This window comes from Typopeltis vanoorti, chromosome 11, assembly GCF_054136105.1.
Source record: "Typopeltis vanoorti isolate ZY-2024b chromosome 11, IOZ_Tvanoo_1.0, whole genome shotgun sequence".
Classification (NCBI taxonomy): domain Eukaryota; kingdom Metazoa; phylum Arthropoda; class Arachnida; order Uropygi; family Thelyphonidae; genus Typopeltis; species Typopeltis vanoorti.
In genome coordinates this window covers 30,482,517-30,502,507 of record NC_143559.1, presented here as the reverse complement: position 1 = coordinate 30,502,507, position 19,991 = coordinate 30,482,517, and the positions used below count along the sequence as shown (strand labels likewise).

The 19,991-nt window shown below is 37.4% G+C and overlaps 1 protein-coding gene across 3 annotated transcripts in view; it reads left to right on the top strand.

Annotated features, from left to right (window-relative positions):
• Window positions 1-19,991, top strand: part of LOC150101407 (1-phosphatidylinositol 4,5-bisphosphate phosphodiesterase classes I and II-like) — a 965,056-nt gene that overhangs the window by 391,537 nt on the left and 553,528 nt on the right. For 2 of the 3 annotated variants that reach the window (XM_090400892.1, XM_090400891.1), the window contains exon 2: window positions 5,699-5,759. The exons of the other annotated variant lie outside the window; for it this stretch is intronic. In XM_090400892.1, the coding sequence (XP_090257018.1) occupies window positions 5,716-5,759 (44 nt within the window). In that variant the 5' untranslated portion in view covers window positions 5,699-5,715. The remainder of the gene's footprint in view (window positions 1-5,698; window positions 5,760-19,991) is intronic. 3 annotated transcript variants of the gene reach the window in all.

Sequence of the window (19,991 nt, the reverse complement as noted above, 5' to 3'; positions counted from 1 at the left end):
CTGATAGCCATTCACCTATCCAGTACTACCAGATACTCACTAGTTTATCACCCAATACCATATACTTCAGTTTAGTGGCCAACTTGTGGTGTTGCAATCTATCAAAAGCCTTCGCAAAATGTAAGTATACCACTAAACATGCAACTTTCTTATCCAACACATTCATCAACTTATTATAATACAGAAACAAGTTTGTAAAATATGACCTGCCTTTAACAAACCTGTGCTGACAAACACAAAGGATACTACTTATCAACTGACATTTGTATCTAGTATTTGTAATCTTATCTTTCACTAACCTCTTCATAACATCACCTCCAGATACACAGATCAGCCTGTAATTTGTTGCCTTAGCATTGTCTTCATCTTTATGAAGTGGAACAATATTGCCATCCTTTCATTCCTTTGGGACTAGTGCTGTTGCAAGACATTAAGTAGGTAGACCAAGGCTGATAACTCCTTGGATATTCCCTTAAGACAAGTGGTGATGTATCAAGTTCCATTGCCTTATTGACATCTAAATTACTTAACTCCTCACACACCCATCTTGCTCGCTCACCATTAAGTCTTTTCACATTTCATTCTCTACACTTGAGCTTCTGATTTCACACCAAGGATGAAACATCCTTATGAACTGCTCACTGAACACCTTGACTATGTTCTCTGCAATAGTCACCAATCTCCCACATTCAATCATTAACAGCATCTTACAATAATCATTCTTCTTTCTACTTGGCACATATTGAAAAAACTCACAAGGATTTTTCTTGGCATGATTTGCTAATTTCTGCACCTTTTCTTTTTATCCTTTGCAACTAAGTCACTCTCCTGGCCTACTCTTTATACTCTCCATGCAGCTGATTATTGCCCTTATTCATCTTGTGCTGTCTTCAAAGTACCTTCTTTTTCCAGATTTCATGCTTAATCCCCTTGTTCATCCATTTTAATCATACCTTATTCAGCCTTTTGGCATTCAGAAGACATTCACATGTTCTTGCTGTTATGCATTTCTTTGTGAGTTCCCAAGCAGTATTTATTTCCTCACCATTCAATTCCTTCTTTCATGGTATAGCTGCAAGCTCTCTTCTAAGCTTGTCATAATCACCAGGCTTGTACTTACACATATATCCTTTCCTCAGATTGGGAGGAAATGATATATGTGGAAGTGATTACTTCATGATCACTCTCACCAACTGAAGGGAAGTGCCAAACCTCACTCACAGTTTTAGATCTGATCATTTCATTAGAGGATGAAATGATCAGATCTAAAACTCTTGATCTTTGATATATTGTTGGAGGTGGAGGAAATACGAGATTTTCTGGTAATGGTAGATAATGCTCTAAAATTTAGAGGGCACACTGACAAAATTTTGAGGACAATACAATGAATTCTGGCAATAATGAGGACGACTCTGATTTTTGGAAGTCAGGAGATTCTGGTTCCATTGTATAAAGCCATGATTAGGATTCCTGTGCATGCATTTAGTCATCTGGTTTTCAAAAGCATGAAGAGGTACTGGAAAGACTCCAGAGGCAGTTGACTGAGTTTCTGGTGTCTGGAGTGTTGAGTATAAAGAATTGGGAAGATTCAGTTTAAAGAGTCTAGTGATAGGAGGAAGGGAATGTGTATGATAAGCAAGAGGTTGGTTGAAGAGGATTTTCATGAAGTGGGAGATCAAAGAACAAGACATCATCCCTGTAAGCTCTATAAGGAGGGTGTGAGCAAGGCAGTGAGAAGCAGGTTTTTTGCATGGAGAGTTGGAAGTAATTGGAATGTATTGCCTGAGGGTATGGTGTCTGCAGAGAATTTGAATGTATGTAAGGCATGGTATGATGAGCTGTGTGCATGATAATGAGACTTTTCACAATGATTCTTTGACTCCATGGTGTTTTGGGATGATTATAATAATAATAATAATAATAATGAAGAAAATGATGAAGAAGAGTGAGAAAGTAAAAACTGTGAATCTGCTGCCTTGGTATGATAGGACAAAATTGAAAAAAAAAAAAAAAAAGCGCCATGACTGCTAATTGGTTAATGAGAAGATTGTGCAAGAGGGATGAGGGATGGTGTGTTGCTTATAGATATGTGGAATAAATTTGTTGGACCAAACGACCTTGTACATACCTGCCACACTGCATTTGAATTCTTTGGCATTATATGTTTGGAAAATGGTGAAAAGTGACATGTTGGAAGTACAAATTCAGACAAATTAGAGGTGTTGGAGGGATATGCGTCTTACCACCCCTGGATAACAAGGGTGGCAAGACATTCAAATATTCGATTCGTGAATCCCATTCATGATTCAAAACCAAATTCCCATATTTCAAATATTGAATAGGTTGGTGGTGACATTACACAAGGGTAACTGTAAGTTCCAATGAAAGCATGTACATGAATGCCAAAAGTATTAGAATAAAGGAGAGGATTTTTTGGCATTACTCTGCTGAAGAATGTACAGTTCTGAGCTCAGCAAGCCTCCAAGACAGAAGTAAAATTTTTCAGACCAAGTAATATCTTAGGAGGGCTGTTGAAGTATTAGAAAAGTTGGTTAAATGTAAAATCGAACAGTGAGTGGATAGGAATACAATACTCTATGGTGGGTAGCTTATCTTTGTAAAAGGTAGATCCTGCCTTTATAATATACTAATGTTTGATAATAGAGTGACAGCTGAATTGGATAAAGAAAATGATTACACTATGATACTGCTGAACTTTGCAAAGGAATGCCGCATAGAAAACTATTATATAAGTTGTTCAATTAGGAATGAATATGAAGCTGATGACATGGATAGGGAGGAGTTGCTGTAGATATCATGGAGTGGTATATGTTGGGGTGGAATCAAGGTGAATAAGTGTGAGTAGTGGAGTGCCTTGGGGCTCCATATGATGCTCTTTGGGGAGGGGCAGCTTAGGCTTTGTAAAAGATAGGTCCTGCCTTAGTAATTTATTCACATTTTATAATGAAGTGACAGCAGAATTGGATAAAGGAAATGGTTACACCCTGATACTGTTAGACTTTGCCCAGGCATTTGACGATACATGGAAAACTTACAAAAGTTGGAGCAAATGGGAATGAATGTGAGGCTGGTGGCATGGAGAGGGAGGGTGGGGGTTGCAGATACACATCAGAGTAACTAGTAGAGTGGCCTAAGGCTCTGTACTAATGCCAGTACTCTTTAATGTGTATATGAATTATATAGAAAAAGATTCAAGGGGGAAAAGATATTCAATTGCTTGTTGATGATATAAAACTAGGTAGGCAATAGTTGATGCAAATGTATGATAGTCTAATCTTGAAAGGTACCTGTGGCATGACTATAAACAACAAATTTACAGGACAACCACAGTAATTAACTTTAATGAAATTAAAGTACAGATATTTTATACTGAAAATAACAGTACATCATCAGTACATAGAAACAAGGAAATCAAAGAAATGGGAATAAAAGGTACATACAGCAGCTGGTGGTGGTGTGCCAATTAAAAACTGATTCTGTTTTTAATTGTATTTTAATAATATTATTAAAAACTATTTTTGATGGTTACATAAAATAAGAATCTCCCAAATGTTTGGGAGAGAGAGAGACAATCGTTCCAATTCAGATTTGACTGATGTAAAAGGACTTTGCAACTTTCTTTGAAAAGGTGTTCATATTTAAAACTGCTTCTATGGAGAAGACAAGCTTCATCCCACCAGATACTGTGTTTAGTGTCAATACTGTGTTTTGCCAGACCGGACTTTTGAGGTTTCATGTATTCGATATAATATTGATGTTTGTTAATTATTTTTTTCCACAGAATGGCCTGTCTGCCCAAAGTATGTCAGATTATTCACAGGGTATCTGGTAAATGATTAGGTGTGGATGGCAACAGATGAGAAAGTTTGTTGATATGAAAATATGTGGAAATAAGGTGATACTTCAAAATTTTACCAATCGGTTCAGAGATATCAGAAATATAAGGGATTGGAACTCTGCAGTCTGTTGAAAAATCTTGAGGTATTGGAAAATAAGAGTCAATTATCGAGTAGTCAATAATCAAATTAATAATCAAATAGTTAATCAAATCCAGCAAATAATCTTCAAAGGATTGTCTTTTGTTCTATCTCTACTTTCCTCTGTTCTGTGAAAAATACAATCTCATATTCCATCTCATTTTCCATTTTGTGTTAGGTTCAATGGCCTATCATAGCCAAATAACTTGACTTCTTTGGAAAACTGATGCTGCTGCTTATAATTGGACAGTTAATCCTATTTACCATACCTGTAAATTGTATGTATGTGTGATTGCAGATGACCTTGATTTAACAAATGGATAAGATTTGTAATGATTGACAATAAGTCATTTATGTGTAACAGAAAGAGGGTAGATGAGGGAATGGAGCCATAAGGTACCTCTGCATTGGTGGCAAAGCTCAAAGAGAGGTTGCTGTCCACCATGACATGCAGTGAATGGCCAGAGAGAAAGCTGGCTAAAGTCATGCCATAGCATTGATATTAAAGTGAATGTGCATTCCGTTTTTTGAAGCCTGCCAATTTTGGCAAACTTTTTGCATATTAGTTTTTTTGTTTCTACTGAACCTGAGAGATAAAGAACAATTTATCAATTTTTTGCCTCATCTTATGTGATGTGCATTAAGCTTCAGATTGAAAAAGAGATACAAGAAAACATTTTATAGGTATGCTTCATGAATGACACAGTCACCCAAGCAATTGACTTATAGATTTGCATGCTTTGTCTGTTTTTGGATTTCGGATTATTTCTACTATTTGTATTATCATTAAAAGCAGACTTGATCAATTCAATAATTTTTTGATTTGGCAAATTGTTTGCCTATTTATGGTAAGTCTACAAAAAAGGAAAGCTGATTCTAGTGAATGCTTCAAACAAAAGTCAAACTGGTTCATCAAAAAATTTTATGGATTTAAAATGAAACTTAATTTCACTGAGCAAGTTCAAAACAGGTGAATGTGGCTGTTTTGCATGCTAATTGAACTTTTTTTATCATTTAAATTTTTTTATTATAATGTTTAAGGTTTTTTTATTATTAAAATACAGTGGATAGTTGTGTTTGTTAATTTTTTTATTTTTTGAGAAGGTTTCCACAAGATATATTTTCATTTAAATTTTTTGTTAACTTTTTCAGTTTCTTTTATTGTTACTGAAGTGTAATTTACAGTTTATTTTTGCATGCGTATTTTATTGAAAAGGAAATGTCATGAACACATTTTTTACATCTGTAAAAGCACCATCTATATATCATTCTAAATAGCAACATAAAGATATTTAGATAATTTTATGGAAAAAAAAACAAAAACTGGTGCCTATTGTTCCATGATCACAAAATTTGCTTACTGAATTTTATTTTGGTTCCACTTAATCACAGTGAGCAGACTCACTGTACTAATAAATAGAAGAAGACTTTGTCAGAATAATACTGAGAGATGTATGAACTGTGGTATGCAGACATATAGAAGAGATGTGCCATAGCATTAATATTATGAGTATTTAGCATTTCAGCCAAATACTCATTATTTTCAACTCATTGCTAAAGTTCTTGTCAGTCAGTTGATGATTGTGCTTAAGCAGTAATACATTTTTATATAAGAATAATTTGTTATAAGGAATAACAAATTATTTATTATAAACGCACAAAATCTGACATCACATTTAGTTATTTATTAACAATTTCAGGATCGATTCTAAAATAGATGTTCAGTCAGATGACTAAATTAAATGACAACAGCTGCTTGAGGTAAGATTTTTAAGTGTGACATCATAACTCTCTTTGGCCAATGGCTATTAAACTTTAAAGCATTATAGATTATAATAGAACTCAAAGTTGGTTTATCATGAATAAAGAAGTGAATGGAACATTAGCCTTAGCACCAAATGAAAACAGTCCAGATAGATACAAATTTAAATTTAAAAATGCACTTTTTTTTTTTTCAGGCACTGAAAACTTCAACACTTGGATGTGTGTTTTCAAAATTCTGCTATTGTTTGTTCTGCTGCTGATCATATCAGAAAACTGCTTCAGCATACATCTTAACAAAATTACGAATAGCATTATAATAGACACTACTCTTTAGCTTATCATAGTTAGGTAGTGAAATATTTTTTTATTAAAAATTCCTTGCTCTTTTGAGTATTTTTAAAAATAATTTTAAATGTGATACGAGCATCTCCCACCTCTTTGAAACAGTTTCAAAAAAGTGGTGGTGGTGGTGGGGGGGAGAAACCATTGATGTTATTTTAAATTATTTTATTCATATAACAGTTAGCTGATTTTGAACTGTACAAATAGAAACTTCTCTGCAGTATTAAAAAACTATGTTGTTTTTTATATCTGATTAATAATTTCTATAATAATTCTTTGTTTTAATATTTTGTTATCTGCTCATGGTGTGCTTACTAATGTACTGGAGCAATATTAGGTTCATCACCTATTTTACCTTTGTCATCCTTGGATATCTTTATATTTCTTGGATATCTGCTATTTTCTTAGACTTAGCGAAGGCATTTGACAGGGTGCCACATGATAAGCTGATATTTAAGTTGCAGCACATGGGTCTAGATGTCAGATTGGTCAACTGGATTCAGTATTGGCTATCCAATAGGTATCAGAGAGTTGTGTATGGTGGGACAGTTTCAAGGAAGAAGCAGAGAGTTACAAGTGGGGTCCCACAGGGCTCAGTACTGGGACCTATATTGTTTAACCTTTATATCAATGACACTGTCAGTGGATTGCAAGGGGATATTCAGTTGTTTGCAGATGATGTGAAGCTGGGAAGGATTATTAGTAATAGTGCAGATGCGGCAGCCCTGCCAGAGGATTTGAATAAGCTAGATAGATGGGCAAATGAATGGGGGTGTCGGTTTAATGCAGCAAAATGTAAGGTCTTGAGGTTTGGAAAACATCGATGGGATGCTGCATACTCTATGGAAGGAGTTATACTGGAGGAAGTAGGGGAGACAAGAAATCTGGGGTTGATGATTGATAGAAACCTAAAATTTAGGGGACATATTGCAAAGGTGGTGAAGGTAACACAGAGGATTGCTGCAATAATGAGAAGGACACTGACCTGCAGAGATAAAACAGTTATCATTCCATTGTATAAGACCCTGATCAGACCACACTTGGACTGTTGTTCTCAGATTTGGTCCCCAGGATTTGAAGGGGATAAATTAACTGTGGAAAGTGTACAAAGGCGGATAACAAAGATGGTTTCAGGACTGTACCATGTTAGTTATGAGGATCGGCTGAGGGAATGTGGACTGTAGAGTTTGGTGGATAGAAGAAGGAGAGGTGATATGATTGAAACTTTTAAACTGTTGAGAGGTGGTTACAGGGTTGACACTGGGGAGTTCTTTTGCTTGGTTGAACATCAGGAAGGAGTGATGATAAGAGGCCATCCCTGGAAGTTATGAAAGGAAACTGTGAGCAAGAGGGTGAGGAGTGGTTTCTTTGCATTGAGGGTGGTTGAACCATGGAATGCATTGCCTGATGGAGTGGTGAGAGCGAGAACGGTCAATGAGGTCAAGGAGTGGTATGATAGACTTTGTGTTTCTTAGGGGGGGGGGACCTCCCCTCGATGAGTCTTGATAGACTTTGTGTTTCTTAGGGGGGACCTCCCCTCGATGAGTCTTGATAGACTTTGTGTTTCTTAGGAAGGACCTCCCACCAAGAGTCTTTTGACTCCATGGAGGCCTGAATAATAATAATAATAATAATAATAATAATAATAATTCTTGAAAACAGTGATTACCATATTCTTTACTTCTTGCATTGTAATGAATGGCCCTGATTGAGTTGGAGAAATTTTATTTTTATGAAAACTCATAACTTTAATTAGTACAGGTGAAATGTGTGTAACATTTTCTTTTTATCTCTACTGAATTCTCCAGTATTAATTATATTCAGTTATTTATTTCTTTGTCTTTTGCATCATCCTACAAAAAATTTACTGTTTTTTGACTTTCACCCCAGCCTCCTTCTCTTTGCCTTTATCACAAGTGTGTTGCAAATAAAAAAAAAAAACATGAAACAAAATTTTCTCTGTAAATACATGACCTTTCAGTTCTGCTTTTACTTTTTTCTATAACTTTAATACTTTTTTTATTTTATTTTGGTCACATTGATGTCTCTTGGATGTTGTCTGTTCACTCCTATATCTCATAGGATTTAGGGAGTGAAGACTCTTCTAGAAGGAGTGGTAGGGTTGCATCTCCCTTTTCACACAGAATGAGTAAGACAATCACAGACATCCATGCCCATAGCAGGATTCAAACTCACAGCTTATTATTGGCTAGAGAGATGATATGCTAACCACTCAGCCAACTAAGCCAGCAACTTTCATAATTAATATAATAATATCCATACTGTATTTTAAGACAAGTTGAATGATTGGATTCTGTTTACTTAAATACAGTGCTTACTTCAGTTAGTATTTATTTGTAAGATTTTTGTGTGTTAAGGAACTGCATCTCCAGTCTGAAAAATTCAAAATTTTTCTAATGTTTTGTCTACTTTGAAGTGATGTTATTCTGGATATATTTCTCTCTTCCAATTACAAAATGCTACATTTTCAGACTCCCATCCCTCAAAATGTAATATTATTTAATATGCTTGTTTCTTTATTATAAATAGGAATTTATTATAAAGGAGAATAGAAGTTGAATTGCAGGATAGAGAAAAGAGCACATTTGAGGCCATTTGGTGTGAGATTGTGGCTAGCAGAACTAAATATACAATTGGGTGCTGCTATAGACCAGGTGATGGAAAAGATGGTGGTGACAGTATGCACAAGCAAATAGAAGAAATGGGTGGAAGGAGGGTGATTATTATGGGAGATTTCAACTATGGTCGCATTGATTGGAGTGAGGAGAGGACACACTGGAGGAAGGAACTGGATTTTATGCGGTTATTAAGGGATAACTATCTGCGACAGCATGTAATGGAAAACACTAGGGGTCAGAGAGTGCTTGACCTAGTAATTACATCTGAGGATTTGGCTGTAACAAATATGACCACATTGCCACCAATCGGTGAGAGTGATCATAGGGTCTTAACTTGGGAGGTGGCTAAAGGTGTAGAATTTTCAATTAAGACAGGGTACATGTGGAATTATCGGGCGGGAAAGTATGACAAGCTTAGGAGTTTGATTGGTTCAGTGCCATGGCATGTACAACTGCAAGGACTACAAGTTGATAGTGCATGGGAGGTAGTTAAGAAGTGCTTGCATGAAGCAATGGCTGACTGTATACCTAGAGTCCGAATAATAAATCAAGTAGGGGTTAAATGGATGAATAACACCATTAAGCTTGAGTTGCAAAAAAAGAAACAACTATGGAGGGAATTAAAGGAGAAGGGTGACCGGCAGGCACATGAACGGTATAAAGCGCAGGCCAGAAGGGTGATGAGTGTGGTAAGAAAAGCAAAAAAGGATTACGAAAGAACATTGGCCATGCAGGCTAAAGAGAATCCTAAACAGTTTTTTAGATATGTAGCAAGTAAAAGGAAAAATGTACATGGCAGATTGATTTTAAAGAATGCCGATGGTAGGGAGGTAACTGAATCAGTTGAGATAGTTGAGTTACTGAGTGAGCACTTTGCAAAAGTATATCATCCAGGTGGTGACATTGCAGAAACGAATAAACCAGTAGATTATACGGGAATTGTGGTTAATGAAGTGGAGGTGAGTAGTCTATTGCATAACCTCAATGTCAATACATCTGTGGGATTGGATGGTATACCAGCTCGTGTTGTACGAGAAGCAGCTAAAGAATTGTCAGTACCCTTGACCATTTTGTTTAATTTGAGTCTCGGGTCTGGGTTAGTCCCGAGCTGGTGGAAAGAGGGGAAAATAGTTCCACTGCATAAAGGTGGTTCCAAGACTGCTGTTGTAAATTACCGACCGATTAGCATATCAGGAATCATTGTCAAGGTCTTAGAGAAAATAGTCAAGAGGAAAATACAAGATTGGATAGAAGAAAATGGGATACTGTATCGGGGACAGCATGGTTTTGTGAAGGGTAGGTCATGCCTCAGTAACTTGCTCACGTATTATAACACAGTGACGGCTGAACTGGATAAGGGTAATGGGTTTACGGTGATTCTGCTGGACCTTGCCAAAGCCTTTGACAGGATTCCACATGGAATTCTAATCAGTAAATTGCAGCATATGGGAATGGACATGGGGTTGGTGAGATGGATAGGAGGGTGGTTGACGGAGAGATATCAGAGAGTGGTTTACTCGGGAGTGGAGTCCACAAGACGGCCTGTGACTAGTGGTGTGCCACAAGGATCTGTTCTTGGACCACTGCTGTTTAATTTGTTCATAAATGATATAGGAAATGATCTGAGAGGAACAGTTCATTTGTTTGCGGATGATGCGAAGTTGGGCAGGGCAATAGTGAATGCAAATGACGTCAAAATTTTGCAGGATGATTTAGATAGATTGGAGGTCTGGGCTAAGGAGAATGGATGTCAGTTTAATGTGGCAAAATGTAAGGTTATGCACTTTGGGGTGAAAAGATTGGCGGCAGTTTACTGCATTGGTGGAACCCTGCTCCAGGAAATTGATGAGGCACGAGATTTAGGAGTGTTGGTAGATAAGGAATTGAAATTTAGGGGACACATTGCAAAAGTGACCAAAACAGCTCATCAAATCACTTGGTTGCTGAGGAATACGTTGACAAGCAGAGACAAGCAGGTTATTGTTCCTCTCTATCGAGCCTTGATAAGCCCCCATCTAGACTACTGTGCTCAGATTTGGTCACCTAGGTTTCTTCTTGATGGGGAGGAGGTGGAGAGGATCCAGAGGCGAGTGACCAAGATGATAGCAGGTCTGTGGAATGAACCGTATGAGAACAGGTTGAGGATTTGTGGGTTGCAAAAATTGGTTGATAGGCGGAGGAGGGGAGATATGATTTAGACATTCAAATTACTGAAGGGTTTCTATAAAATTAATTCAAAAGATATTTTTGAGAACAGGGCTGGTTGTGGGAGGACTAGGGGACATCCATGGAAACTGGGCAAAAGTGTGGTTAGTAAAGGTGTTAGAGCTGGGTTCTTTACTTTTAGAGTAGTGAATGAGTGGAATGCGCTCCCTGAGTCTGTAGTGGATGCTGTGACAGTGAATGAGTTTAAGGCGAGGTATGATAGATACTGTATGAATGTCAAATAGTTGTGATGAATATGATTTGGGGCCTCCCTCGATGAGTCTAATGACTCCCTGGAGTTGCCCGTAATAATAGTAATAGTAATAATAGTAATAAATATATATATTGATAACTAATAATTAAGGAATTGACATCGTACACTAGAAATATAAATTAAATAAACTTTAATATATACTTTCCGATATTTTGGCAACGTCACGTTGCAATCTTCTTGGGAACTTAATACAAAGACAAGTGCATGCAAGTACTACATAACAGCAAATGAGAAATGAAGTGAGGAAGCTACCGTTTTCCTTAAGTCCTGATTGTGCCCCCTGGTGGGCTATATTGGTAGTTCTTGGCCTTTGGGCTGAAGTTCTTCTGATAAATGTATCCCAAATTTGGGACAGTTTCATGCATCCAAATTTGTTGAGATTTGGCATGTTCCTAAGGGCCGAGGCTGATTCCATGAATAATCTTTCATATTTGAACTTGCTGCGGTGTATTACTGTGGCTTTCTTCCACCTTATTCTGTGGCGAGTATCCAGAGCGTGGTCTGCAAGCCCAGAGTGGCTGTACTGGTGAAATCGGATGTAATTCTTGTGTTCTGAGATTCTGATATTTGCTGTCCTGCAAACAGGCAGCTGTTTGGCCAAAGTAGGACAATTTTGCATCCACACATAAACTACAAACCAACACTGTAGTTAACCTTTCTTCAGTTATCTTGAAGCCTGAAGCACTCAACGCTCTGTTATGTGGTCACAACTTCGCCATTGCTCCTAGGAAATTACCGGCCAAGGAATTAATGATCCAGATTGAACGCAGGATTCGCCACCTTCCAAACCACATCGCCAACGATATTAGATTGGATGTAGCCGGTGTTCTCACAAAAGCAAAACCACCAAAAACCAACATATCCATTAGTGAATACAAGTCACTACACGATTTGAAGAAAAACAAAGAAATAGTTATCATCAAAGCGGATAAGGGGAACACCACTATGGTACTCAGTCATAATGACTACACAGGTAAACTTAAGGCTTTACTATTAGATCAAGCTACTTACCTCCCTATTGAATACAATCCTACCAACTCACAAATTAGAAAACTCCATAGGCTCCTTAAGAAGGTCACTTCTTGGCCTGTGGAGATTACCAACAGACTAAAACCATATAACTCTAGACCCCCCCCCCCCCCAGCATATATGGGCTCCCGAAAATACATAAAGAAAATGTGCCATTACATCCCATAGTGGACGGCATTGATTCCCCCACTTACAAACTAGCTAAGCATTTAGCCAAAGCACTCTCACACTATACTGGCTACACACCATCACACATAAAAAAACTCAGCCCACTTCAAAGCCAGTATAGAAAACCTTACACTCCAACATAATGACATAATGGTCAGTTTTGATGTCTCCTCCTTATTCACGAATGTCCCCCTCAAAGAAACCCTAGAGCTAATCCAAGCTAAATTTTCTCCTCATATCTCAGTCCTATTTCAGTTTACAATGAACTCAGGCTATTTTGTTTGGCAGGAAAAATTCTACAAACAGATAGAGGGGACAGCCATGGGTTCACCACTTTCCCCACCCTTGGCCAACTTCTTTATGGAGACTTTTAAAGAGAAAGCCTTAAACTCAGCCCCACAAAAACCTACCATATGGCTTCACTACTTTGATGATGTGTTCACTATTTGGCCACATGGCCCGGATTTACTCCTCTCTTTGCTAACACACTTAAACAACCAACACCCTAGAATCAAGTTTCCTGGAAAAAGAGAAAAACAATAACCTCCCCTTCCTAGACACACTAGTCACCTGCCAACCTGATGGAACCTTGGTTTTCTCAGTTTATAGAAAACCCACCCATACAAGCAGATACATTCACCAACAGTCCCATCACCCCCCCCCCCTCACAAACAATATGGAGTTATTAAGACACTATTCAACAGGACAAAACTAATCAGTTCAAATGATCAAGCCCTAACCATTGAACTAAATCACATCCTTGACACTTTCACAGCCAATGGATACCCCCCCCCCAAAGAATACAAAAAATACTTAAACCAGTTACCCACAACCCACCTTCTCCCCCCTTCACAAAAAAGATTAAATCTAAATCCATCACCATTCCCTACATCCGAGGCACCTCGGAAGAAATCAACAAAATCCTAAAAAAACATGACTTGACCACTTGTTACAGACCACACAGAAAATTGGCATCCCTTATCCGCTCCAATAAAGACCAACCACTTCCCCTAGACTTACCTGGTGTATACTAGGTCCCTTGCAGCTGTAAATTATCCTACTTTGGCCAAACAGGCAGGACAGCAAATATCAGAATCTCAGAACACAAGGATTACATCCGATTTCACCAGTACAGCCACTCTGGGCTTGCAGACCACGCTCTGGATACTCGCCACAGAATAAGGTGGAAGAAAGCCACAGTAATACACCGCAGCAAGTTCAAATATGAAAGACTATTCATGGAATCAGCCTCAGCCCTTAGGAACATGCCAAATCTCAACAAATTTGGATGCATGAGACTGCCCCAAATTTGGGAAACATTTATCAGAAGAACTTCATCCCAAAGGCCAAGAACTACCAATATATAGCCCGCCAGGGGGCCACGATCAGGACTTAGGAAAACAGTAGCTTCCTCGCTTCGTTTCTCATTTGCTGTTATGTAGTACTTGCGTGCACTTGTCTTTGTATTAAGTTCCCAAGAAGATGGCAACGTGACGTTTGCCGAAATATTGGAAAGTATATATTAAGGTTTATTTAATTTATATTTCTAGTGTACGCTGTCAATTCCTTAATTATTAGTTATCATGATTAACCAGCGTATAAGCCTCTCTACTAGAAATATGTATATTATGTATATGTATATACTAGTGCTCTGTCTATCTGTATAGCCCTCTCTCCCAGGGCTATACAGATTGAATATATACAAAATGAATGGTTGCATGGGTGGGGAAGGACTGAATCTAGGCCAGTTATACATTATGTTGAGCATAAGAGCACATGTAAGCATGTGCTCTTTCTTGTGCATTTAATTATAGATTTTTATTTATTAGATTTATTAGATTTTTAATAGATTTTTTATCAGAACAATGATGAAAAGAGAATATTAATAAAGAAAGAAAGTATTAATAAAGAAAATAAAACAATAACTGAATCATAATACTTATAGATAGCATTTGTAATGATTCCAGAAAGAAAAGCCTTGTGTTTGTGAATGGATGGATGGGATAAATTTAAGGGTAAGAAAGAGGTTTTGTTAGCGAAGATCTGTATCTGAGTGAATGTGCATGGGGAAACTGGAAAGATTGCTGTTGGGAAGAGAGAGAGAGAGAGAGAGAGAGAGGGGGTTTATTAAGGCAGCCCATTGAGATAGTGTAAGCTACTTTATAATTAGTTTCTTGTATAATGAAACCTGTGGGATATCCATTATTATAGAATCACATGAGTACCACAGTAAAAAATTGATTTATTACTCAGATGTTTTGTCATAAGTATCTTAAGACATCATTAGTGTGGACAGTGAACAACAATTAGGAGTTTAAATTAAAAATGCAACAGCAGTAGAGCATGTGCATTACATTGGAATTCCCCTCTCTCTCTCTCTCTCTCTCTCTCTCTCTCTCTCTCTATATATATATATATATATATATATATATATATATATTAAAAAAAAATAAAATAAAACAAAATTTTTTCTGTAAATGTGTTATCTTTTACTTTTGCCTTTACTTTTTCTCTGTAACTAATAATTTTTTATTTTGATCACATTGCTGTCTCTTGGATGTTGTCTGAAGCAAGGGATCAGGAGAGAGCAAAACTAGTGAGACTGAAGTTATTCTAAATCAGAATAGTAGTACTGTGAGTGATAATGATCGAATGAGAATGCAAGATGGACAAGGAAATGAGAGCGAGAGTCAGGGGGAGACAATATAAGGAGAGTAGATGTTGGAAGTAGTAACAAATGTGTGTATGGGGATGGTTAGTATGAGAATTAAATGTACTGGATGTAGTTTAGTCTGAAAAGATAGATACGTTAAGTGGTGATAAAGACAGTTGGGAATGGTTAGGTGTGATGAAATCACAACCTACAAGTGACTTGGGCAGGACTGGTTATAGACCTAAAAGTGAATTGCTGTGTTTATTTACAAATATCAGGAGCATCAGAGATAGGGAGATGAAATGGTTTCATTGATTGAGTTTACTTTCCCAAAAACTGTTGGAACAAGCAAAACATGGATGGATAAGGATGATATCCTGATGGGAATAGAAATGGAAGGGTATGATGTTTTCTCTCAGGATAGAAAAGACAAGAAAGGAGGGGAGAGGGGGGGGATACTGTTGATGATAGAAGTTGAATTATGTCCACCCAAAGTGGAGATACAAGATACAAATAGTGGTAATGGTTTGAGTCACTATGGTGTGAGGTGGAGGTTGACAGGAAGAGAGATTTTAGTTGGATTGTACTATAGGCCAGGGAATGTGGAGGGCAGTGATTAAGAAATGAATAAGCAACTTGGATTAGTGAACAAGGGAAGAGTTATTAGTATAGCATTGGGAATAAGGAAAATTAATTATTGAGTTCTTTAGAGACAGCATCTCAGGACTATGTGATGGAGAGCATATGAAGATCAAGAGTTTTAGATCTGATCATTTCATCATGGGGTTTTGCACTTTTCTCCAGTTGGTGAGAGTGATCATGAAGTGATCACCTGGTTTGTGAATAGTCATTTGAAGGCTTCTGCAAGGAAAGGATGTATGTGGAATTACAGGGCTGGTGATTATGAAAAGCTTAGGAGACAGCTTGGAGCTATAGCATGGACTAAGGTGTTAAGCTGGGAGGAGATAAATGCTGCGTGGGAACTGATCAAGAGATATTTAACAACATTGATGTTCGAATGTATTCTGAAAGTAAAAAGACTGAATAAAGTAAGTGTCAGATGGATAACTAAAGGATTAAGCATGAAATTTTGAAGAATATGATACTGCAGGGTCAGCCCAAGATAAATAATGGTAGCAATCAATTGCATGAAGAGTATAAAAAGAAGTCCAGGAAGGTGACCGTATAAGAATAGCTAAACTACATGAGCAGACATACAGTATGAGCAGAAATTAGCAAATCGGGCTAAGGGAAAATGATTATCTCATGATAAAAGTTTAATGGAGTGAAACAGCACTAGGAAATGATGAAGATAGTATTTAATGCTTCCAATATTTCATCTCAGTTACAGAGATATCGTCAGGGGATTACAAACTGAGACTTGTAACACAGACACACACACACACAAAGGCAGCACAAAACTAACTGAAACACATGGATGAAAGACTAGAATCCTAACTAGGTGTGGTGCCTTCTCGGAACACCTGTCAGCAGCCTAGGATGTAAACTGGGAATCTTGAAGTATTAGTGTTTCCCATATTTTGGGAAGTTTTGAAATTTGGTAAGCAACAATGGTGCAAAGTATACACTTTGTGTTGAAACTTTAAAGGAGGTAGAGGAGATTAGGGAGAGGAGAGTGGTCGTGAACAAAGACCTGAAATTCACAGGCCACATTGCACAAATTGTGAAGTCATCACATTGAATAATGGCAATGATGCAGAGAACTCTGACATGCAGAAATAAAGAGGTTATGATTCCATTGTATAAGGCCTCTTATAGATTATTCTGCATAGATTTGGTCACTGGGTTTTCATGGTTAGAAAGGATCTAGAGAAGATTCATAAAGGTGGTCAGTGATCTTTGGAATGTGAAGTGCGATGTAAATTCAAAGTCTCATTAATAGGTAGAGAGGGAGATATGATTGAGACATATAAGTTAGTCAGGGGTTATCAGTTTGACATGGAAGAAAGTTATCATAGAATGGAAGAGATGGAGGTAGAAGCGAGAGGCCATCTCTGGAAACTGTATAAGAAGGGTATAAGCAGAGGAGTGGATTCTTTGCATGGAGAGTGGTTGGTGAGTAGAAACCATTGCCTGAATGTGTTGTGAATGTAGACACATTGAGTCAGTTTAAGGCACGGTTGGATGAACTTTGTGTGTGATAGTGTACTTCCCATGATGAGTCTCTGACTCCATGGAGGTCAGATGTTAATATTAATAATAATATACAGCTGCATGTACATTAGTTGCAAACTATTGGGCTAGGCAGTGGGACTGAAGAGAACAAGTTCTTTTAGTTTTCTTATGGATAGTTATTTAATGCAGTGTAATAGAAATAGCAAGGCTGATAAAAGTAGCAGCACTAGTAGTACCAATAATATCCAAGAAGTTGACTATAGAAGTTGGTTGGAGTGATCATGTTGTTTTGACATAGGCAATGTCCAGCCATTGTAGTTTCATTGAAGAATAGATATATGCAAAACTACATAACAAAAAAAAAAGATAAGAAAGAGTTTCATGATCTCCTGTGATATAACATAGGAAATTGGGAAGGGAAGGGAGTCAGTGTTGCTTGAACCTACTTCAAGATCAGTGGATGATGACAATCACTGCATTTCTAAAATTAGAATGATGATGAGATCATGTGAAATGAATGAATCATAATTAACCTGGAACTGCAGAAGAGGAGATTAATTATTATTATTCAGGCCTTGGAGTCAAAAGACTCGTCATGGGCAGTCCTTCCTAGGAAACACAAAGTCTGTCATACCACTCCTTGAACTTATTGACCATTCTTGCTCTCACCACTCTATCAGGCAATGCATTCCACGGTTCAACCATCCTCCATGCAAAGAAACCACTCCTCACCCTCTTGCTGACAGCTTCCTTTTGTAACTTCCAAGGACTTCCCTTGTCATCACTTCTTCCCACTGTTCCACCAAGCGAAAGTACTCTCCATTGTCAGACCTGTAACTACCTTCAACAGTTTAAAAGTCTCATAATTTACAGACATATCACCTCACCTTCTTCTATCTACCAAACTCTGCAGTCCACATTCCTTCAACCGATCCTCATAACTAACATTGTACTATTTGTTGATTTTATTTTAACGGTACAGATGCAAACACAGATTGATAAGAAAATAACTATTTATTGACTTAATCTAGTATTTCCCAGCATCTTCAGAGCACACAAACAAAGTTTGTTATAGTAGCGAGACAACCGCAATCCGGTGTAGCAGTGGGACTAGTATGAGTAATTGTAGCGTGCAACACAAAGACTAAAGTCCTAATTAGGCGGCATCTGAGTTGGGGGAAAAAAGAAACGAGAGAGAAAAAGCAAGTATTAATTTGGTCTTAGGATGACTGTCTCCCAAGTAATTGTAGCGTGCAACACAAAGACTAAAGTCCTAATTAGGCGGCATCTGAGTTGGGGGAAAAAAGAAACGAGAGAGAAAAAGCAAGTATTAATTTGGTCTTAGGATGACTGTCTCCCAAATCTTTGGTAGATTTATACAGCCATACTTGTTGAGGTTTGGAGTATGTTTCAAGGCTTCTGTTGATTCCAGGAACCATCTCTCACTTGTAAAAGCTTCTGTGCAGCACTTTTGTTTTTTTCCAATTGATCCTGTGTGCAGGAGGTATCCAAAGCATGGTCTGCCAGACCTGACTTTCCATAGCGAAAGTACCTGATATATTTTTTGTGTTCACTGAGGCATTCAGTGAGAGACAGTCATCCTATACCTGCTTTTTCTCTCTCATTTTTTTTTCTTCCTAACTTAGATGGTGCCTAATTGGGACTTTAGTCTTTGTGTTGCATGTTACAATTACTCATACTAGTCCCACTGTTACACTGGATTGCAGTTGTCTCGCTACTGTAACAAACTTTGTTTCTGTGCTCTGAAGATGCTGGCGAAATATTAGCAATTAAGTCAATAAATAGTTATTTTCTTATCAATCTGTGTTTGCATCAATACCGTTAAAATCCAATCAACAGGTGTGATTAACACATAAATAAGCTTTTCCACATGGTTAAGAATTGTACTATTTGGGTTTAGTACAATGTTAGTTATGAAAAACCCAATTAGTAATTGGGTTTTTCATCCTGCATACAGACAAATCGACCCTTCAGAACACATGTAATTTACAGACAAAAAATACTAGTTTTGGTGGTAGTGTGGGTAGGAGGGTTGGTGTAGTGGTGGAGATGGAGAATTTTACAGTAGGTGTCCTCCCGCAATGAGGTGTCACAAATAATGAGATTAATTATGAAGGTCATTTAAAGAGGAAGAGGAGATTTGTAGTTGCATGAGGACAGTAACAGGTGTGGTGAGGCAGTCAAAAGCAGCTTGTAAGGAAGATTGCCAAAGGATGCCAAGAAAAGCTCTTTGGAATTCCATAGTAGCCTGTAGAAAGAAGAGAATAGAAGAGTATGTATAAAAGACTGCCTTTCATTGCTAGAGATGGTACATGAGTAATATCAATAGATGTAGAGTAAAAGTGTTCACTAAATATTTGTCTCTGATATTTAAAAGTGGATGAAAGGGAATAGCATTGAATATGTAGAAGAAATAGACAGGAGAAGTCAGAAGTGAAATGTTTGTAAAATATGCTTGATTGATAAAAGTATGATGGGATAGTGCTATATACAATACATTAAATGTGTGAATGAGCTGATATTGTCCTTGTGGTTTAGTGATTCTTGCAACATTCATGATGAATAAAAGAACAGGAAAAATGGTGCCACTCCATCATTCATATATTTTAGAGTGAATATGTCCATGCATTATTCATTACTTGAATCCCCTTCAACAGTGGAATTTTGAAAGTCATTTTAGGAAATTGTTGTCTTGGGTAAGGATAATGGTATGATGACCGAGCTGTGTGAGACAGAAGGCATGTAGTTATAAATAAATGGAG